The sequence below is a fragment of the Strongylocentrotus purpuratus genome, unplaced genomic scaffold, assembly GCF_000002235.5.
Source record: "Strongylocentrotus purpuratus isolate Spur 01 unplaced genomic scaffold, Spur_5.0 spur5_scaffold_15, whole genome shotgun sequence".
In the NCBI taxonomy this organism is placed as follows: domain Eukaryota; kingdom Metazoa; phylum Echinodermata; class Echinoidea; order Camarodonta; family Strongylocentrotidae; genus Strongylocentrotus; species Strongylocentrotus purpuratus.
The window spans coordinates 36,103,887-36,127,898 of NW_022145600.1; the positions used below are offsets into that span (position 1 = coordinate 36,103,887).

At 36.7% G+C, this 24,012-nt stretch overlaps 2 protein-coding genes across 2 annotated transcripts in view; both read left to right on the top strand.

The window, feature by feature from the left end:
• The first annotated feature begins 500 nt into the window (after positions 1-500).
• Positions 501-24,012, top strand: part of LOC584707 (CUB and sushi domain-containing protein 2) — a 94,616-nt gene continuing 71,104 nt past the window's right edge. Inside the window, exon 1 of the mRNA XM_030986347.1 lies at positions 501-683. Within this exon, the coding sequence (XP_030842207.1) occupies positions 617-683 (67 nt within the window). The 5' untranslated portion in view covers positions 501-616. The remainder of the gene's footprint in view (positions 684-24,012) is intronic.
• On the top strand, positions 693-6,605 carry LOC115924260 (N-lysine methyltransferase KMT5A-like). The gene is made up of 4 exons (XM_030986348.1): positions 693-1,502; positions 4,146-4,242; positions 5,601-5,754; positions 6,275-6,605. Coding segments are annotated over exons 1-4 (285 nt in total). The 5' UTR covers positions 693-1,469; the 3' UTR covers positions 6,276-6,605.

Genomic DNA, 24,012 nt, shown 5'->3' on the forward strand with positions numbered 1-24,012 from the left:
GGCCGTACGTCTCTCATCTTTATACCCATATTTCTTTTTACATTCCCCCATCCTTACTCTTATTTCCCTTTTCTTCCCATTCCAATCATTTTCACTCTGTCTCATATTCTCTTCTACCTCGCACATCATCTCCATTTCTCTTCTACTAGATGGGATTTTAGTGGAAACGTATAGTGTGCAATGCCATGCGATTACAAACCTAATAGCCCGAATTCACAAAGCAAGGTTTGAGCTCAAACCTCCTTTTGTTTCGCCAAACCTCCTTTTATAACAAAAGGAGATTTGGCGAAACAAAAGGAGGTTTGAGCTCCTTTTGTATACAAAAGGAGATTTGGCGAAACAAAAGGAGGTTTGAGCTCAAACCTTGGTCTGAGCTCAAACCTTGCTTTGTGAATTCGGGCCATTGAGCGCAAAGGCGCATATATTTGTTGACAGACCTGAGAAAGTGTGAAAGGTTTGAAGGACACCACTTTTGAATCGTGAGCAGATGTGCGGAATATAGAGACAAAAGAAGGGAGGGGCAAAAACACTTTAAAAATCCAGGCACCGCCACTTTATCATAATCTACCATCATTATCCATCAGTTGTTTGTTTGCTGAGCTACAGAACGGACGTGATGATGTCGTACCTGTGCTTCCTTCTTTCGTGTTTCACCACAAGTGTAATCGCCATGTCTATTGAGGGCAAGTGTTTTTTCATTCATAAATGATTATTGAATAATGGGATTGTTATTAAAAGCGGTATACTGTAAGGCGCATCGCCCAATGACGCGTTTTTGTTTTGTTTCTAGCAGCATAATGCTTAAATAATTCTTAAAATGAAATAGAGTACATTAGTTCGAAAATGAAAAAGGGTTCGGTTTTCGAAAGGTTCGCAATTCCGAAAAACAATAGGCCTTCATCTAGGTTTCATGTTATTTTCGGAATTATGAACCTTCGGGATCATGAATCCTATCTCATTTTAAAGTTATGAACTGGTTGTTATCTTCAGAATTGCGAAGTGTATTTCATTTTTAACCTTAGGATAATACGACATGTTACCGGGTATTTGCGGGCTTTAACGGCTTAATCACTTTTCTGTGTGTGTGTGTGTGTGTGTGTGCACTTGTAATGACCGTCAATCGGGGAGGTTCATATGAATACACAACTTCCAACTGTGGAGACACAGCAAACCGTGGAGCTCCACAGTTGCAGAATCATTAAAACGAGATTTAAATCAGCTTTGGGACATCCCAGTAGTACCCCATCAACGTTCGGCTGCGATTTAACTCCATCCCCGGTTTCCCACTTTGGAGTCATAGCTTGCAGCCTGAATATGTGTATTATTTTCCGATCTCAAGAATAATATCAAGTGAAGAGCGCCAGCATGAGGATACACACTGCACAGTCTGTATCTTATTAGATGCAGCGCATGCGCAGTGCTGGTGCAGTGCACCTTGCGACGTGCCTGTTAACGTATATGGACATGTCATGGCGGGATTAGTACAGCCACAACTGGCAAAAGTAAGTAGAACTAGTCTAGATCTAGAAAGTTTACTTTCATTTTTAATCCAGTCTAGGCCCATTAATATTCTATCAACTTTTTAAAGAATTCCTTAGGCCTATAGATCTAGTTCTATTCATGATATTGGGTACAAAAAAACTCATAGTCCCATAGGCCTACATGTAGATCTAATCTAACTTAGATCTAAGTAAGATGTAGATCTAGGCCTAACGTTAGGCCTAGACCTAGACTAGTACTACTAGTCTAGGCTACTAGTAGTAGTAGATCTAGGTCTAGTATAAGTTCTTCTTAGGCCTAACTTTAGAGTTAAACTAAAGGAATATCTAGACTAGATCTAGTAACGTTAGATTCGAAGGTCTATTTCACATCAGCCAGATTTAGCCTAAATGTGTGCATGGGAAATGTGGAGCCATAGGTCTAGGCCTATCTGTATATAACTCACATGGGCCAGGTGTGTATAAATGTGTGCATGGGAAATGTGGAGCCATAATAATCTGGGTCAGATGTGTATAAATGTGTGCACGGGAAATGTGGAGCCATAACTAGATATAGATCTACATGGGCAATGTGTGTTTAAATGTGTGCATGGGAAATGTGGAGCCATATAGGATATATATTACACATGGGCCAGATGTGTATAAATGTGTGCATGGGAAATGTGGAGCCATATATATATATATATATATTACATATGACCCAGATATGTATAAATGTGTGCATGGAAAATGTGGAGCCATGTTGAACTGAACTATTTAAGGTGGATTGAAGACGTATAAATGTGTGCATGGGAACTGTGGAGCCATTATACATGGGCCAGATTTGTATAACTGTGTGCATGGGAAATGTGGAGCCATATATATATATATATATATAATGGGCCAGACGTGTATAAATGTGTGCATGGGAAATGTGGAGCCATATCTATATATATATTACACATGACCCAGATATGTATAAATGTGTGCATGGAAAATGTGGAACCATGTTTATCTGAACTATTTAAGGTGGATTGAAGATGTATAAATGTGTGCATGGGAAATGTGGAGCCATATATATATATATTACACATGGGCCAGATGTGTATAAATGTGTCCATGGGAAATGTGGAGCCATATATATATTACACATGGGCCAGATGTATAAATGTGTGCATGGGAAATGTGGAGCCACATATATATATTACACATGGGCCAGATGTGTATAAATGTGTGCATGGGAAATGTGGAGCCATATATATATTACACATGGGCCAGATGTGTATAAATGTGTGCATGGGAAATGTGGAGCCATATATATATATTACACATGGGCCAGATGTGTATAAATGTGTGCATGGGAAATGTGGAGCCATATATATATATATTATACATGGGCCAGATTTGTATAAATGTGTGCATGGGAAATGTGGAGCCATATCTATATATATTATACGTAGGCCAGATGTGTATAAATGTGTGCATGGAAAATGTGGAGCCATATATATATATTACAAATGGGCCAGATGTGTATAAATGTGTGCATGGGAAATGTGGAGCCATATATATATTACACATGGACCAGATGTATAAATGTGTGCATGGGAAATGTGGAGCCATATATATATTACACATGGGCCAGATGTGTATAAATGTGTGCATGGGAAATGTGGAGCCATATATATATTACACATGGGCCAGATGTGTATAAATGTGTGCATGGGAAATGTGGAGCCATATATATATATATTACACATAGGCCAGATGTGTATAAATGTGTGCATGGGAAATGTGGAGCCATATATATATATATATTATACATGGGCCAGATTTGTATAAATGTGTGCATGGGAAATGTGGAGCCATATCTATATATATTATACATGGGCCAGATGTGTATAAATGTGTGCATGGAAAATGTGGAGCCATATATATATATTACAAATGGGCCAGATGTGTATAAATGTGTGCATGGGAAATGTGGAGCCATATCTATATATATATTACACATGACCCAGATATGTATAAATTTATGCATGGGAAATGTGGAGCCATATATATATATATATTACACATGGGCCAGATGTCTATACATTTGTGCATGGGAAATGTGGAGCCATTTATATATTACATATAGGCCAGATGTGTATAAATGGGTGCATGGGAAATGTGGAGCCATGTTTATCTCAACTATTTAAGGTGGATTGAAGATGTATAAATGTGTGCATGGGAAATGTGGAGCCATATCTATATATATTACACATCAGCCAGATATGTATAAATGTGTGCATGGGAAATGTGGAGCCACATTTATTATTGCATATGGGCTAGATATGTAGAAATGTGTGCATAGGAAATGTGGAGCAATCTATATCTATTGCAAATGAGTCAAATATGATAAGATGTGTGCATGGGAAATGTGGAGCCATGTATTTACATGACCCCCTTGATGTACATCATAATGGACGTGTTTCATAATACCTCATGATTTTAACAAATAATATAATAAAATTGAGCATGGATATTAGTAGCAATATTTTGGCAAATTCCAGTATGATAAGGGGGAGGATGTGGGGGGTGGGGGTGTAATATTTAGATATTTTCTTCCAGCTTGCTCACAGCTGTGTTTCTGCATAATATTACTAATATTTACTTGACCTGTTTCAGAATCGGATTCTCAGAAGTCAAACCAGACAGACAGTTCCAGATATTTTTAGTGAAGTTGATCCTGAAGGATTTACAGTGAAACAGCTGCCTGACAAAGGTGAGTGAGGTTACATACATGTACATGTAGATTGTATTAATAGTGAAAATTCACTGTAGCATAGATATCTAACATTAATATGCTCAATAAAATATTGATTCAGAGCTAGACTATGCAAGGAACGCCTGGTATGGTTCTTTGATCACACCTCATCGCCTATTGTCTGAAAATCACCAGCTCTTTTCAGAGTAACTTTGATACCCTTCGCAGTTAAACAGGTCAACTTCTTTAGTAAAATCTATACCCTTTCTGTATATTTCATTAATTTCATGCAGTAGAATATTTGATATGCTTTCCCTCATATTTTTCTGTTTTTATAATCTTAATTCAACACTTAATTGCGTGAAGCAGTCTTCAATGGCAAAGTGTTGAAAATAGAATCAATTACCACTACTGCATTTTCGTCTACAAAATACTCAATAATCTAGCCCCTTATTTAGAATCTTTTGGTCATAATCGTCCAGTTTACTTTGTTACTTGTCATTCTACCTTAAATCCCTTATTTATCCTGAAACCAAAGACTGAATTTAAAAAACGTTCTTTTTCTTTCACTGCTCCAAGCATCTATAACAATCTACCGACTCATATTCGCACGGCAACTTCACTCCAAATGTTAAAAAACCAAATTAAGTCACTCCCTCTATCACTTTAATGCATGCACTGGTACCTAATGTTATATCATGACTTTTACCATAAGTTAGTTTTGTTTGTTTGTCTGTTTGCAGTTGTGTAGTCTATTTTTACGGCATGTGTATTTTTTAAAATATTTTTTTGGTCATTTTTCTTTGTATCAATAATATCTTAAATGTTTAATATTTAAGGCCTTCTGTTCATTTTGATCTAGTTTTTATTTTTTTAAAGCTTTTTAAAAAATGTTTTCTACAATGTATTCTATTTTTTTGTAAATATTTGTATGTACAGGGCTCTTTTGTAAAGCAGGAGGTATTAAACTTGATTTGGTTAAGTGTTTAAAGGTTAGACCTTGAAATGAATTTTAATGCCTCCTCATGGGGTTGAATGTCAAAATGTTTTTAGAAAATCTAGAGAAAACGTCATGTTCATCATGACATGCATGACATTGTAATTTAATATCTGCAGCATACTAATATTAAATACAATGTGTTGCTTACAAGTCTGCTTGATGGCAATGTGACCAAAAAGACACACAAATGTTATTTAAAACTCAACCAATTTTGAAAATAAGTGCCTTAATTCTTACAAGTACGAGTCCGAGTTACTTATCACACCTGCATGAGCATTATCTTAAATGACAGACAAATATACTTGTAACATCATATTCACAATGTTCAAACTCGCATGATTGATCTCATGAAGATTATGTATTTCTTCAATCACAGGTAGAGCAGTCTTTACCACCAAAACGTTTGAAGAGGGAGAATTCCTTTTGTGGTACAGAGGAGATCTGGTAACCAGAGATGTGGGGGAACAAAGAGATGCAGACTGTGAAACTTGCTTCAGATACTTTTTCACATGGAAAGGGACGAAATGGTGGTAAGTCTACATACTATGACGACTTGATTTATTGAAAAGTATATTTTGTAATGATAGGTGTTGAAAACAAACCTAAGGGTATATGCTTATGACGTAGTCGTAAACATGTGGGTTGACAGGGCAACATATTTTCTACCAGTGGTTTTTGTTTTTTCCCTAGAGAAAGATCGAAAGCTAGTCATATCTGTCAAATTCTATTCCGTGCTTTTGAATAAACCCGTGGACTGACCACATACAGTACACATACATTTTTCTGCAGAAAGTATCAATACGGCAAGGACAGCATAGAACAAATATGCAACTTATATTCTTCTCTATCTTTTCAAACCTGTTTTAGCTATCATACACAAAACACACAATCTTACCAATGACAATTATTCAACCTTGTCAGTCCAACAGATCATATTCCATTTTGGAGAGCATAAAACAATATTTGGTACAAATATTGGATATAAAAGAAAGGTGCATTACACTGAAAAGTCCATGTTTTTTTTTGTACACTCCACATTTCATCTTACAGATGAAACAGATTCGGAAATTTCTATGCAACTTGCACCACCTCCCTCTCCCTCCAGTGAAGTTTTAAATGATGAAACAGATTCGGAAATTTCTACGCAGCTTGCACCACCTCCCTCTCCCTCCAGTGAAGTTTTAAATGATGCTGGTTCATCAGTTCCCTGCAATATGTCATCGGAAGACTCTTTTTCTACTCCCCCTTTCTTCTACACCTCATCTTCACTTCAGTCTGATATTACTTCATCTGTTCATTCATTACTTCCCCTAACACCTCCCCGCACCCCCCAATCAACCCCTCACACAACCCCTCCCTCAACCCCTCTCCTAACCCCTCTCCCAACCCCTCTCCCAACCCCTCCCTCAACCCCTCTCCTAACCCCTCGCTCATCAACTCCTCATTCAACTTCTTCATCTGCTTTGTCTCCTCCTCTCCCTTCCCATCCTCCTAATTCATTTCTTTCAATGTCTGTTGTCCAGCGTCATCCTCGCATTGTAGCTGCATTTCTCATTTCGCTACTCCTGCTTGTTGTCTTTATACATCTTCTGCTTTTAATTTCTGTTATCCTTCTTTGTTAAATGTTCATCATTCATTTTGTAATTTCCCAAATTTCCTCTTCTTTATAATCTGGGAAGATGATCTGAGATGGGCCAACATATGTCAAATGGTAAGATTTATTGAAAAATCATTTGAAAACTTGAGAACAAAAATCATACAGTTGGTAAACATAATCTTCATTGAGGATGTAGTTTTCAATGCACAATTCAAACCCTGCATTGGATTTCCTGCTTTCTTTGCTCATTCTAGAATAATATAACACTGCATACATGTTTGGTCCGTTTGATATGAATTCAGGTTTGTGCTAGTAGCCACTTTTTATATTGTATTCTTTATTTGCTTTTTGGAGCTACGTTCCACTTTTAAAGATTAGATAGATTATTTTCTTCTTTCCCCCCTCATTCTACACGTCTGTTCTTGTTTATCATAATGCTTTTTTTCCTTTTTCCCATGCTATTTTTTAATCTTTCCTCATCTCTCCCTCCCTTCTTCTCCTTGGACTCATCTTTCTTCTCCGCATGTTCCTTCTCCCCTGCCGAAGCCTTCTTCCATCTCTCCCACCCGGTGTAAACATCTTGTGGATAGATATGTCCGAAATTGTAAATTTTCCCTTTAGTCTGTTGCCTCTCCTTGCCCTTTCCCCAATTTGGTCGCTTCTCTCTCTTTTTTGTTATTTTTGTTATACCATGTAATGTCTTTGGCTCTCGTATTTCAGAGGGTCTTGAGAGGATATATTTTGTTCGCAATGCTGTTGCCCGTGGCTTGTAGGGCGTGTCGTTATCCGACCTTTGTGTTTTTTTTTGTTTTTTTTTGTTATTTGTATTTATATTGAAAAAATCTTCCACGGTTAGTTCGTCGTCTTTTTTCGCCTCGGTACTCTTGTCTGATGCACGGTGACATTTTGTAGCATTACAATTTTAAGGCAAATCTTGTTTTATGAAAAGTAAACATATGCATGTTTAATGTTCATGATATTGGTTATGATTTCCAATGCCTACATGTAATGTTACCTATTTGTTTCCTATGTTACTTGTATTTCAAATTTCCTCCTAAAATTAACCATGCGTTAACAAAAATCATGACTGTAACGATTCTTCTTTGAGTGATACCCTACTTGAAAAGTAACAGTTAATCAAATAATATCTGACAACAGAGAAAACCTAAAGTGAAATCACAAATTGTAACCCACATATACTTGTATGTTTCAGTGATTCATTGTAATTTTAAACATTGATGAATCTAATGTTTTCATTTTTTTTCAATTTCATTTCCAGTAGGGATGCATCAGTCGAACCAACTAAACAACAACTGGGACGACTCGTCAACCATGGTTGGAGGGGTGAAGTCAACAGCAGAATGAAGATTAGAGAGAACCCTCACAATGAACCAGAACTGGTTCTCTTCTCATTGAAGAAAATCAAAGAAGGTGAAGAAGTGTTATATGATTATGGGGTGGGAGATAATTTTGTATTCCCAAGTCCTACTCAATTACACAGTGGAGTCCAAGATGAAAAACCTGAAATTCTGCAAAATTCTGCAAACCTCCCACCAGACCCAGAAAAAGTTTGTTCACCATTCTCCGAGCCTGCCACACAAGAACTAGTGGAACCAGATGGAAACTTTTCACAGTCCAATGTTCGAGCTGATGATGATGAAACATCTGAAGATCGATGCAGAAACCCCCCTAATAACGAAACAAATTGGGAACCATCCCCTAAGCCTGCCACACAAGCTTTAATGGAATCAGATGGTAAGATTTCACAGTTCAGTGTTTCAGCTAATAATGATGACACATGTGATGATCCATGCCGGAACCCCTCTAATAACCAAGAACATTGGGAACCATCCCCTGAGCCTGCCACACAAGCGTTAATGGAATCAGATGGAAAGCTCTCCCAGTTTGATGTTCCAGTTGATAATGATGACACATGTGATGATCCATGCATAAACCCCCCTAATAACCAAGTGCATTGGGAATCATTTACTGAGCTTGCCACACAACCTTTAATAGAACCAGATGGAAACCTTCCACTCTCCAATGTTCTAACTGATGATGCTGAAACATCTGATGATCTATGCGGAAACCCCCCTAATAACGAAACAAATTGGGAACCATCCCCTGAGCCTGCCACACAAGCTTTAATGGAATCAGATGGAAAGATTTCACAGTTTAATGTTTCAGCTGATAATGATGACACATGTGATGATCCATGCATAAACCCCCCTAATAACCAAGTGCATTGGGAACCATTTACTGAGCTTGCCACACAACCTTTAATGGAACCAGATAGAAACCTTTCACTGTCCAATTTTCTTGCTGATAATGATGACACATCTGATGATCTATGCAGAAACCCCCCTAATAACCGAGAGCACTGGGAACCATTCCCTGAGCCTGCCACACAAGCATTGATGGTACCAGATGGAACCCTTTCACAAAATATTTTTTCAAGTGATAATGAGGACACATTATCTGACCATAATGATGATAGTGATGATGATCCAGACTATGTCTGTGATTCTCAAGGAGATTCTGACTCTTCAGGGAAGACTTCATTAAATAATTCTCAAGCATCATTGCCTATGGCTAAATGTACATCAATAAATGGCATCACTCGATCACTGAAATCTCTGTCATCAGATCAGTCATTGGAGGCATCATCAAGATATGGAGGCATTGATGCTGACCATGAGGGGATAACTGTGATGAAGACCAACAATCAAGGAGGGCGAAAATATGACAAGGTAGCTTATTGCATGATGTGTGAGAAGCCCCACAAAAAACTTCCTGATCACCTGCGGTCACAACATTCCAATGAAATAAAGGTGGCTCAATACATGGCAGCAACGAATCGAAAAGAAAAGGATAAGCTATTGACATTGATAAGAAATAAAGGAAATCACATGCACAACTACAGGGTCTTCGAAAAGGGTCATGGAGAGCTTGTGGTCGTATATAGACCTTCTTGTGAAGCAAAGCCCCGTGATTATCAGCCTTGCAAAGATTGTTTGGGATGGTTTGCGAAAGCCGAATTGTGGAAACACCGCTGCATTTTGAAGCAAGAAGAGCCGGCTAAGGAGCAAAAGAAAAAACGAAGAAGACTATTAGCACAAGGTCGACTCTTGCTTCCACCAGTGCCCTGCACATCAAGAGATTCTATAACACACAAAGTACTGAGTGGTCTCAGCGATGATGAAATCAAGGCCTGCATTCTAAATGATCAGTTGATTCTAGAATTGGCCAAGGTGTACTCTAAGAAATTGGGCCATGACGAAGAACAGCACAACCACATCAGATGCAAGTTACGAGAACTAGGAAGACTTGTACTTCAGTTTAGACTTTGCAGCTGCAATGGCAAGGCAAGTCTGACTTCCCTGATATCACCAAATGGTTTTATGACTGTCTTGAGTGCTGTCAAGAAAGTGGCAGGCTTTGATGAGGAGAACCACTTGTTCAATACACCAAGTCTAGCACTTAAGCTGGGACATACCTTAAGAAAGGCTGCCTTTGTGCTCCTGAGTAAGGCTTTGATGGACAGAGATGGGGATGACATGCAGAAACTTGTAGAAAAGTTCATCAAGCTGCTGGACACTTGTTGGGGATCTGAAATCTCTACTCATGCTCTACGAACTTTGTACCAGAGGAAACGAAACCAGCCCAAACTCCTACCCCTAACGAGTGATGTTGTGGCTTTGTCAAGACACCTAGAGGTACAGGCTGAACTTTGTGTAGACAAACTGTCATCTGGGACCGCAATCGAAAACCATAGCACATGGAGAGAACTCAACAAGACCATGCTGGCTCATCTCATTGTGTTTAATAGGAGGAGACAAGGGGAAATCAGCAAGATGACTCTTGATGACTACAATAAAATCAAGAAAGGTGAATCTCATATGGTGGAAGGACAACTAGAGATGCTGAAAGACTGGGAAAAAAATCTTGTAAAGTTTCTCTGGAGAGTTGAGGTAGTAGGAAAACGTGGCAGGACAGTGCCGATCCTTGTGACAGACTCCATGAAATCATGTGTAGACACCATTGTATCCCACAGGGAGGAAGCAGGTGTAAACCCAAGCAACAAATACCTGTTCGCTGTAGCCAATAGTGACACTACATCTCATGTTCGAGGGTCAGATGCTCTCCGTGAGCTGTCAGAAGCATGTGGAGCACAAAATCCTTCAACACTTCGATCCACAAAATTACGGAAGCATGTAGCTACCATGTCACAACTAATGAGCTTGAGGGACCATGAGATGGACGCCTTAGCAAACTTCATGGGCCACGATATTAGGATACATAGGGAGTATTATAGACTGCCAGATGCTGCTATGCAGGTGGCCAAAATATCAAAGATCCTGTTCGCCATGGAGGGAAAAGCTGGGAACCCGGTCCAGCTGATTGGCACTGCAAAAAGTCTGGATGAGCTTCAAATCAAGTTAGATGAAGGTAAATTTGTGATGAGGGTAGAATTATACAGTGGGGATCTCAATCCAAACCCTAATGAGATGAGAAACATCATGGCGAGGGATAAGTGGGATGAATAACAAACCATGTAGCATGTACTAATTTTAAGAATCAAGTATTTCTGATTTCCACTCAACTTGACAATTATCAAATACAAAATATGTAAATTGATAAACATGCTGCAACATTATTGAATTAATGAAAAGTGTTGTTTTCAAATGAACCATGCAGTTAAATATTCCTCACTATATTGTTCACTTGTTTGTTTCAATTTATTTAGATTAGGGGTAATTAAGGCATTTGTTTGACTCGATCCACACATGTGGCATATACCTGGTGCCAATTCTACCATGTTGTATTTAGAAATAATTGATTATATTCTTTTGTTTTAAATTACAAGTATGTTTTCTTTGCAGTTGACCCAGATTTTCTTTTTGGTGAATATTATTGATTATTATTTTATGTACAGAGATCGACACTGGAGAACAGGGACCTGAATCATGTGATGACAATTGTGACAGCGATGTTGATTCTGGTGATCATGATGTCGAACGTCAGCTACCTGGATGCTCCCAAAAAGGTATGACTTTAAGTCCAATGAGAGCATCTAAAAATTTCTTTTTGCAAACCTAAATGTTAATTTTGCCTATTGTACCGCACTCTCAATCATCCTCAAAAGCCAAAGTGAAACCAAACTTTTTCCTGTTGAAATCACCACGTACCAATATTTGTGCATTTTGAATTGTTAAAAATTATAGCACAATTATAATTGTAATGTAGCCTCACAAAAAGGCTGTTGCCAATGACGGAGAAAATCTATTAGTGAATTTAATTGGTCTCTATATCTAAACTTCTCTAAACTAAAAAAAAATTGTGTACATACAATAATATAGACTCAGAAAGTATTATGTGATCGTGGCCCTTTTGTTCTAGACTGGGAGTCAGGGGTTGTCAAGGTAATACAAAATGTACTTTTTTTCATGCACACAGCAATCACTACAATATACTAGGAAATGGATGAAAATGGAGGCAGCCAGGAGCCCCTCCCAAATAAACCCAAAACTGATCTAGATTAGCAAAATAAATGACCAATAGAAACCGGGTAGAATATGTGAAACATAACCCCATCTGTCATGACACTGTCAGATAATTTAAAGACTTGTTTGTGCCCGACTCCCCTAAACGGTAGATGCCCATAATTTCACGAAATATGAGCTTTACAAAATTATATGATGGCTTTCTTCCCGCAAAAAAAAATCGTTTAAGTGTATTCCTCCCAGGATCACACTCTATTCTGCATCACTGCAAAAGAGGATTTAAATATTCTTCCTCTCCTTCCATCCTCATAACAGTAATGCACTCTTCAAGTTCATGGGTCAGAGACTCAGAGAAACAGTATGTGATACTGCATTTATTATTCTGCATAGTATAATTGCAACATTTTTTTGTTATTGTCTTTCATTAGGTACCAAAAGGCAAAGGAAAACGCAACATGTACTGGAAGAGGTTGATGAACAGCCAATAAGGAAGAAACGAAAGACAGCATGGAGCGATGCGGAAAAGTCGGCTGTCCAGAGACGTTTAGGAGCCTTTATGACTGTTCATTCTAAGCTACCTGGCAAGAGAGCGATAGACGAATGCTTGAAAGCTGAAGCTGTGCTGAAACACAGAACGTGGGTCAACATCAAAGACTACGTAAGAAACTCGAAGGTTACCAAAAGCAGAAAAACACAGCCTTGGTAAAAACATTCCCTTTAATATCAAATCACCATTTTTATATTGAATACACACATGCTTTTGTTTTGAGTCACCAAACTGCTGAAAATGCTCATAAATTACAAGGCATGTTCTTGTTATTACAGTCTAAAATGTGTATTCTTTTATATTTGGTTTCTCCATGTATTCATAAAATGTTTACCCACTCTACTGGCAAAGGATTTGTTATTTTGAGGTTTTATTATCATTTTTGTAGGCATCCGGCAATTTGTAATTGTGTTAGGGTCTTAGTGGACCTATGCTTGGCCACTCCCAGATATCAATGACAGGGAGCATATCGTTTAGGCAACATGTACTGATTACAATGAGAATTTTGCAGCATGAGTTGGAAATATCCTATTTGAACAAGAAAAAAACCCATAGATTTTTTAACGAAATAAATCAGTGGAAGTTGTAATCAAACAGTCAAGTATTTGTATTTACATACCATAATGGCAGCATAAGAAGGCAGTAGGGGAATTGACTAGTGTAATGCTTGTACATTTGTGACACAATTAAAACTTAAACAACATTTATTATGAGAACACGTTCAGTATAGTGTATTAATATCATCATCAAGGGAGAGTGCCCTTATTATGTGTAAAGGGTGCCCCTTTTCATTTTGGACAGAACTTGTGTTGTTTCTGATATTATTATGGGGTTGTACTAAACACTCGGGTCGCGGCGCGCTGAAAAACACTCGGGTCACGGCTCGTTTGGCCATCTTTTTTTAAGTGTCTTCAAATCGGCTTTTTAATATAAGGGGGAAATCTTATTTCAAATTAGCGACTGTTTTACACTCGGGTCGCGGCTCGCTGGGCCATTTTTTCAATGATGTCTTCAAAGGGGATGCGTGGGGAAATTTACTTTAAAAACGAAGTTGTAAGTTGTGATTGTTTTTTGTTCAATGATAGACAAATAAGAAGATTATAATTAAGGCTGACATCGGGAAAGACAAATATACTAGGTGGGTAAAGTGGATTTTAGATAAAGTGTAATAGTACATAGGTATATGATCTATTAATATGATAGAAACAAGGAAGAATGGATACAGTGAGAAGATGAATTGTGGGAAATTAAGAACTACCAAGAGAGGAATACAAAAACAAAGAATGAAAGAATGAAATGAATATTTCCATCATTCCTTGTAATATCCTATCAAATTTTATTCCTCGCTTTATTTTCATATTTGTCAGTCTTTAAAAAATATTCTTTCTAAATTTTATTCTACCCCTTTATTTCTCATCTTTTTTCTATCATGTAAATCTTTATTTCCTCCACTCTTTTCTTTATATCTTTATCACTGTTAAATCTGGCCAATGAATTCTTTCAATTCCCTTTTTATTAAATATTTGTTTTCTTTCATTCTTTGTTTATGTAATCCTCTCTTGTTAGTTCTTAATTTCCCACAATTCATCTTCTCATTCTATCCATTATTCCTTGTTTCTATCAAATATACAGTTCATTTCCCTTGTAGTATTACACTTTCTCTAAAATCCACTTTAATCACCTAGTATTTTGTCTTTCCCAATGCCAGCCTTAATTCTAATCTTCTTATTTGTCTATCATTAAAAAAATAATAATCACAACTTCCAACTTCTTTTTTAAGAAAATTTCCCCACGCATCCCCTTTGAAGACATCATTGAATAAATGGCCCAGCGAGCCGCGACCTGAGTGTAAAAACAGTCACTAATTTGAAATAATATTTTCCCCCTTAAAAACCGATTTGAAGACACCATTTTGTTTAAATGGCCAAACGAGCCGCGACCTGAGTGTTTAGTACAAGCCATTAATATGGGATAGTGTAGAGATAGAATTTGTACACTTTTGTTTAATTAGCAATGCAGTAGTTTCTGCAGATTTAGTATAATTGTGGCAAAAAATAGAGGGGGAGTCAATGATCAGTGCCCCCTTTAAAAAGTAAACCGAATGTATGTTTGTTGTGAATTAATATGAACAGATCTGAATATTATTCTCAGATTTCCCACATACATAAAATATGTCAATTTAGTGTTTAAGCACTAGACTATAGATGATGGTTGTAATGTGAATAATTAGTTGTGATGGGGGTCGGGGACCCAAAACCTTTTTTTTTTGTAATACCTTTGCAACAAAACAAATAAAAAGGGCTATAATAAAGGGTTGGTTCCAGTATAATCATATAAACCTACAATATTAATATGATTCACCTTACTTCTTGCTGATTCAATTTCATCCCTGGTCCCTTTTTTTTGGGGGGGGGGGGGATTTGTGATGTCAGTGAGTTCTCCTTCATTCTTCATCATTGTTCAAAAGTTGGCTTCTCCAACAAATTTGTATTGCGTCAGATTTGTGTTAAATGTATAGCACACAACTAATGATGATGCTATGATAGGAATGTAAAAAACAGATATGCTGTGTAGCTTTTTTAACCTTAGGTACTGTTAAACTCTACGTAATTATGTTCATCAAACTAATATCTGGAATCTTTTACATCCATTTTGCCCCCAAATCAAACTCCATCATGTTAAATGGTATCTTTGGAATGTACTATTGTTACCACTGACAAATATTCATATATAATATTTGAGAAACTTGGAAAAATGGATATTATTAATTTTGTCAGACTGAAAAGGGAATTATCCCTCAAATACTAACGCATTCATATTTATATGTATCACATGATTTTACAACAAAAGAAAATAAAATGGTATATAAATCAGGACTTTCTAGCAAACTGTGTGGTGTGCTAGTACTCTACCTAGGGGCTGCTATTTTCTTAGAGAGCAGTAGTGACTCTTGACCTTCAGTTTCAGTTTAGTTTCATTTATTTCACACTAAATAATTTCGAAATTACATGTGAAAAAAGGAACTTAATCAAAAGCATATAGCTTGTAGAATTTAAGTTCCTCAAAATAATGTTGACACAGTGTCATTCATTATAAGGTAGAAGTATGATGATACAAAATCAGAGTATACAGATAAAACAATGAAATGATATGGATGATGGATGTAAGAAAGAAGAGAACTAGGAAGGGAAGGTAAAGCATGGGGGTCAGGAGAAGAATGAGGAGAGAGAAAAGGAAGTTTTTAGAATAGAATATTCAAGGTCGGGAGTCACAGTCCAGAAAAAAATAGTATACTTGTGCATTACATGTACAAATTTAATACTAACAATTTGATATGTTTTTTAAAGCTGCAACAGTTCTTAAGCTATTTGAGATTCGGATCAATGGTGCTTCAGTAGTTTGGTCCTGTGTATGAAATAGTTTTTATGGCGAAAACTGCCCTGGTTAGGGAGGATGATAGTTTGTACGTGTTGCATGTCGTGTTTGGTATGTGTGTAAAGCATCATTTTTTGTAAAGCGTTCGATTATGGCTGATGGGAGTATTGCTAAATAACATTTAATTATTTTTTTTGTTTAATATTCAAGGAGACTTTGTTTGCCTGGATCCAAGAGAGGGCTTTTGGCTTTCTTGCTGTGTGTTTACAGCAGTGGGCTCTTTTTTTCTTCATTTCTAGTTATGAGTTATGTTGTTCAAAGTTGTTACAGATGTTATCTTTTGTTTTCATTAATTGGTTGCTTAATTTCTTGTTATGGTTTGAGGTGGGTTTTGTTTTTAGGTTTTAGAATTCTAGATTTTTTTTAGAATCCCTGGGGATTTTGCGGTAGTAAACCCCATTTATTTAAGTGGCAGAATTCATTTTATGCCTCAACCTTTCATATCATTCCAAACACACAAATATACTATACATGTGTATAAATTAAGGATGGCCGGCCAAGAATGAACAGTAATATGATCTGTTATTTTAACAAGACCTCAAAGAAATCATGAAATATGCGTAGGCTGAGTTGATCAATTCTCCAAGTAAATGATATCAATATCATCTATTTTGCCTTCGTTTGTATTCTAACCTCATTTTCTGTGGCAATGTCAACTTCACAATATTGCACCATTCTTTTACCCAGGTGATGTTAGAAATAATTCTTTATTCGTAATCACAATTATAAGACATTTTTCTACTACATGCATGTTTAATCTGTAGATTTTTGCAAATGTGGTGCAATTCCTGTGGTTCAATTGTATTGATTGGTACTAATGCCCTTTTTATGTACACGTTCGGACTTAACTCCTAATTGCATATCATCGCTGGACGTGTTAAACTTGTCTCTTGTAAATTTCATGATTTGCATGTGCCTTTGAAGACTGTCAAATAATTGTATCGAAATAAAGTATATTTTACAGAAATTCAAAGAAGATAAACTATTGTTTATTACAATTGGCATTTATTTGATTCTATCTCGTCTTTTTCCTCTGTAGTACAATACACCTGCTGGTGTATGAGATATTTATAGAAATAACATGATAATTCTGTGATTTTTGTTTTCCCTCTTTAACATAAGTCATATTTTAAAATTAAGAAAGAAAATGATTTGCTAGATAATACTGCATAGTTTTAAAACTGTAATTATATCCAATTTTATAGTGGCAAGTATGTATATGTTTGCAGGAGATGTGTTAAAGAATTTAATAGAATTCGAGGATGAAAGGAAAGAAAATATTCAGGGAAAGTGGTTTGATACCACATTGATCGAGGAATTGTTAAAACATGTTGAAAAAGATGACAGTTTCGTCCTTAAATTGAATGAAGATATAGTTAGAGAGAGAGAAAGAGAGGAGCACAGGAGAAAGTTTTGCAAACTTTTTGTGTGGTGGTGTCATTAAGTTCCGTTGGTACGTACAGTGGAATTATTAAAGTTAATTTCCTTCATTATATCTTTCCCAGCTTATCTATTAATAATTTCAACGTGTGCAAGCACTGTAACATCATTTGCGATATAGTGATTCCTTACAGTTAAAATAATGAAGACATATCAGTACGCAATATAGTACAAACAAGCTCAATCTTTATTTTGTATATGTGTCTTCTTTCTTCAAAAGACATAAACGTTATTCACAAAACATAACATTTTCACAAGTCGATACGTCAAAATGCAAACATGTATAAGAAAAGAATAAATGTTACAAACATATTTTGATGATAGTAAGAGAACAAAAGGAATCTCATACAAAGAAGCAATGATATTAATCCAAACTCTATACCACTAGTGATAACGATTAATTTAAAAACATTTACAAATATGAATTGTATTCTTTCCTTGAATTGCCGAAATCTTCCCCCTCCCCCCGAAAACAAAAATATCCCTATGATAGAATAATGGTTTTTATATACATGGGGGGGGGGGGGGGGGGGGGGGGGGGGGGCTAGAAAGAACGGAACACCTGGGATCTACAATTACAACTTCATCATTGACCTAATTCTTACTTCATTAAGAAGATCATTCTTTTTCGAAATGATAAAAAATGATGTCAAGATCATCAACTTTGAGTCATTATGTCATTGTAATTGGAAATATCCAGTTTTCTTTCTTTCTGAGCCACACAATATAGTGTGACAGTTCATGGGCGATCCCTTTAAATTACCTTGATCTCTTGACACTGATAAAAGCTAAGCCAACATTTTTATTGAACCTGAGTAAGTGGAACTGATGTTGGGATTCCTAGGATTACATTTGTAATGGCTTCCATCAGGGGCGGATCCACGTAGCGATTTTTCCGGCCCGGCCCCCCCCCCAGCCCCCCAAAACGATAAAAAAAAAAGGATAATAACGTAAAGTTAACCTTTATAAAACAAAAAACAAAAGCGCCCCATCCCCCCCCCCCGCTTATTCGCCGGCCGGCTGAGACGGCACTAAATTTTGTATTAAGATTTGGCTACCCCCCCCCCCCCCATTGACGCCGGCTGGATCCTCTGCAGGCGTGGATCCACGGGGGGGGGGGGGGGTGACGGGTCAACAACAACAAAATCTCACGAATTAGGTCACACAAAAAAAATAGTGGTCTCATCCCCCCCCCCCCCCCGCTTATTCACCGGCTGACTAAGTCGGCGCAAAATATTTCCTGAAAAATTGCACCCCAAAAAAATGCTTCCTACCCCCCCCCCCCCCCGCTTATTCACCGACGGCTGAGTCGCAACTAATATTTTCTCACGGATTGCCCCCCCCCCCCCCCCCCCTCTTCCCGCCGGCTGGATCCGCCACTGGCTTCCATACAGTAAATCAAGATCATATTTATCAAGACTTTTTACATGATACACAACGGTCAACTGTTGACCATAACTCTTGTTTCTAAGATTGATATTATATTGTGGAAATTAAGATTTGAAAGACAGTATTGCCTTCATTGTTTTAAATACAAGCAAACATAATAATATCCTTTTTTGCATGAGTTAATTCGAAGTTTACAAGGAAAAGATAAAAATCGACAAACTCCACGTTTGCTAGGTCTTATGCCTACTTCCCCGATTGACAATGACTAGATGCAGACACCGCACTTTCATAGCTCAAATTCAGACGAATCATGTGTAAGAAGAAGTAAACGTTTTTTAGTATCTTTTGACATTGGAATGGGCTTATTGTGATTTTCTTTCCTCAAATTTGATAAAATATTGCTTATAAAGCCTATATTTATTACCTCCACAGTTTCATGGTGTTTTGCCTACCTCCCCGATTGAAGGCGTTTACATGTATGTGTGTGTGTGTGTGTGTGTGTCATGTCTAGGTCTACAAGTTGAAAATTGCAATATGACCGGTTGGCGTTTTCCTCCTTTAAACTTAAAACATAAATCTGCAAAATATGTTCAGAAATCCAAGTTTGATAAAAGATATTATTTGTGTGTGATACCTGATTATTATGATTTTATTTAGACCTAAAGGGCTAATTGATTTTTCTATTAAATGACAATTTAAAACAAAAAGCTTTATATAATCTTTATTTTGTAAGTTGGTATAGTCAGTAGACGTGTATATGAAAGCAAGTTTTGGCATGTTTGTTATTTTCTCTTTCAAATAATTATTACAAGTTTGATGGAAAATATCGTACCAATCATTAACCTATTACTGGACAGTTAAGGCCCTTATTTTGCACTACTGAAAAGCTTTTCAATGAATTTACTCGGAAAAGTTGGTGAAATACGAAACAAATACCTATGAAGCGATGAATCTGCGGCACTTGGCGAGGGTCGTGAAAACTATAGAACAATTCATATTTTGAATAAGTTAAAAAGCATGGTCTTAAAGTTAGTTACTATGTCCCATTTGCAGGCCCCCCCCCCCAAAAAAAAAGGTTAAATTCCATCGGCATTTGAAAGATAATACTAATTTAGAACTTCCCTAAAAAAGGGAGGGAGGCTTGTAAATGTCTATAAGTGGGAAAATAACAACTATTAGTTGTCGAATCGACTTAAGAGCTATAGAGCCAGTAAGTAATGGTCTGATTTGTAAGACCATTGTACCGAATGGTCGTACATTTTATACTGCGCAAAGATTCAATCAGTTTCATTTTGGTCATGACAAGAAGTGGGTTAAATGCTCATCAGCTCATGTACCCTTTGCAGCTCATTTTATGTATGTTATTACCAAAGAAGAACAAATGCCAGTAAGTCACACTAGTGTCTGACAGCGAAGTCTGGGTTTCTTTGCATAATTTAAATATTAGGACACTGTTAACGTTTACATTTCACAGATAGGACATACATGACATATTCATAATTCCTGCAAAGTTCTACAGAATTTGATGTTGGCTGCAAAAGGGACATAGTATCTTTAATATCGAACACTGTCTTATTTGTCACTGAATTTCAATCTAAGACTAGGATAAAAGTCATTATTTTAATTACAATCTCACTTAATCGACAAGACCATAATTATACAGACTTTATTAGTTTAATTGTTTTTCTTTTCGAAAATGGCATTTTCAACGGATATTTTCCCGATACATATTTTAGATCTCCTATTTTCCCTATAAAACTGCACAACTGATGTACAAGTCACTAATTCTGATTGCGTACTAGTTCAGGCATTATGCATATCTGCAATGATATCACCAAGCTCTGTGAGGGGCATTTCCTTCTTTTTCTGTTGTTGGTTTGTAAAATAGTGAGTTTTCTCTTCTATGTCCTTTATTCTGTGAGTCAAAATTCACTGCTGGTATTTCATTTGCCAGCTTATGGCCTATGATTACAAGAAACTTGTTAAATTTGTATTGTCAGATGTTATCACTTTATTTTCTCTACTACCTAAAGTTCATAATTTATCTACATTGGTCACTTTATTCATGACATTTCTACCACTCAACAACTTGTTAATGATTTTACACGTTTTACAATTGTCATTCTTATTAATGGATAAAAGGTTAATACTGTAATATTGTCTCTTTGCATTTCGGAGACCATTTATGTAACTCTTGTATTCTTCCTCGTCTTTCTGTTGAAATGCTGATGCCCTTAGTTTAGAATAAAAGTTGTGGTTCTTGTTGACCGATTTTAAAATCCATGGTTTTCTCCCAGTATATTCCCCTATTCAGGTTGTTCGAATTTGATGGTATTGTTGCATGCTTGTCACAGACTAAACAAGTCGTAAAATACAGAGTATGACTCATTACATTTTGTACAACCACTTACATTATTCCAATAGATTTTACCTAGATTATCATGAAATGTATTGATATCATAATTTCTGAAGGTATGAGACACAGACTTTTTGTGGTTTGTTTTACTAGATTTCGTAAGATGTTCAAAGGCAACAAAGATAAGGAAATGATCTGATATATCAGTTTGTGTAACTCTCGCATGAAAAGAAGAAATGTTTATATTAGTTTATATACCAGCGTTTATAAATGCTTAAATTGGCCTGAAACGTACTCTACTTTGATCAAAAAGTGATTTTGAGCATTTTGAAATCTACGCGCGGACGTATGCGTACGAGGGCGTTTATAGCCCTTAAAATGACCGGATGGATATTGACCTTCATCATGATAAATATGAATGAGAAATGACTTTCTGATAATATGATGAATTAATCATGAGTTCATTTTCACAAAATGGCGCCAAGATGACGTCATGAAGACATGATGACTTTAAAAAGGTTGCTATCACGTCTTCTGACAATGGCCAATGACTATGCCAAAATTGAAAGAAAATGGCTGAACCGATTTTGGGAACCCTTCTGCACATAAAAGTGGAGAAATAAAGAAATAATAAAGAAAGAAAGACCATTCTGACGAAATCAATAGGTGGTCCGTCGATGACAGACCACCAAATAATAATGATGATAGTGGCTACTTGTATAGCGCACAGGTCCACCTTTCAGTGCTTAGAGCAGGCGCGGATCCAGGAATTTCTTGCCGGGGGGCTAACAGGGGAGGGGTGGGGGGGGCACCGTGTGGGAAAGAGAACATATATATATATTTTTTCAGTCCCCCAAAAATCAACTCAGCCAGCCGTTGAATAAGCGGGGGGGGGGGGGGGGGGGTAAGAGGACACTTTTTTCCCTTTTTTGGGGGGGGGGGGGTCGGGAGGGCACGCCTTTTTTTTTCAGTACATTTTGGGCGAATTTAGGGCTGATTTTAACATATTTTTGGGGGCCGGGGGCACATGCCCCCTGTGCCCCCCTGGATCTGCCACTGTAGAGAAAAATACAAAAACAAATCAAAGAAATTTACTTCGTCATTGGATATAATTAGGTGGTCTGTTATTTAATCTGAATAACTGGAAGACTATTAACATCTTTGAAGGAGAGTAGAATCATTTATTTATATATAGGACGAATTGATGTTGCAGTATACATTGCTAATCATGATGATGGTCATAGGGATGATGACGGTTGTAAAAGTATCCTGTTAATGTGATTTCGTCAACTGTCAAACTATACTGTATATTCAGTTAGAGGGCGAACTCATGCCTTTTACTATACACCTTCCACACATGTTAAACACCTGTGCAAGTCATGTAGATTCGTGATGTGAACGAAATTCACCTTCAATAGGCATAACACGCAAACTAAGACAATTCTGACATGTCGCCTTTGATTGAAATCTTCACTATGATGACGTCATCAAAATGAAAAATGTTGTCAATAGATCTTGTAGAAATTTGTCTAAGCTACAACATATCAAAATTTAGAAGTAAATTGATGAATAATGACAGAGATACAATCAACTTTTCATAAATATGCGAGCGTCATAATATCAAAATTCATATATGATTTCCAAGGCCATTATGATGATGTCACGATTTACTTAATGCCCAAATGAGACATGAAATTATATCTCTGACTCATATTCTATCCAAATATTTAAAACAAATGCGGGGGGGGGGGGTCTCTGAGCATGTGAATATGAATGAGAAATGACTTTCTGTTATGAAGATATGATCATGAGTTGATTTTCACAAAATGGCGCCTTGATGACGTCACGATATTTTGATGAACTTGAAAATGTTGTGGACACATCTTAGGACGATGACCTATGACTGTGTCAAAATTGAAAGGAATTTACTATACCGATCGAAGTGCTATCGTCTGCACAAAAAAGTGGAGAAATAAATAAAAAATAAAGAAGAAATAAAATTGTGACGAAATCAATAGGTGATCTGTTGATGACAGACCACTTAAAAAGTTCTCCTAGACATAGTAAATTAGAATATTGCAATAATTACAACGAAAGGAACAAAAAAGTTTTCAGTTGTGATTTTTATGTTTCTATTGACGACAGTTGACGTAATTGTAGAGGGAGTTCATTCCAGAGTTTCGGACTCGTGGCCGAGAGAGCCCAATCTGCCCAAGCATGTTTTAATCTAGGTATATTGATTTCGTCAATACCCACACTTTGCCATTTTTTTTAACAATTAAAGCATACATGTTTATGATATAAATAAAGTTAACATTGCTATATTTATGTTTATGTGTTCTAAGGGATTATTGCCAAGGTCCATATCATGTAAATTTATTTTCAATTATGAAATACATTCTTATAAAACCCGTAATGCTGGTAATTTTCTTTTTTCTAAAATCCGTACAAATGTTTAAAAATACATTTTTTTTCAAAGGGCCAGTTTTGTGAAAAAAAATCCCATTTAATATAAAAAAC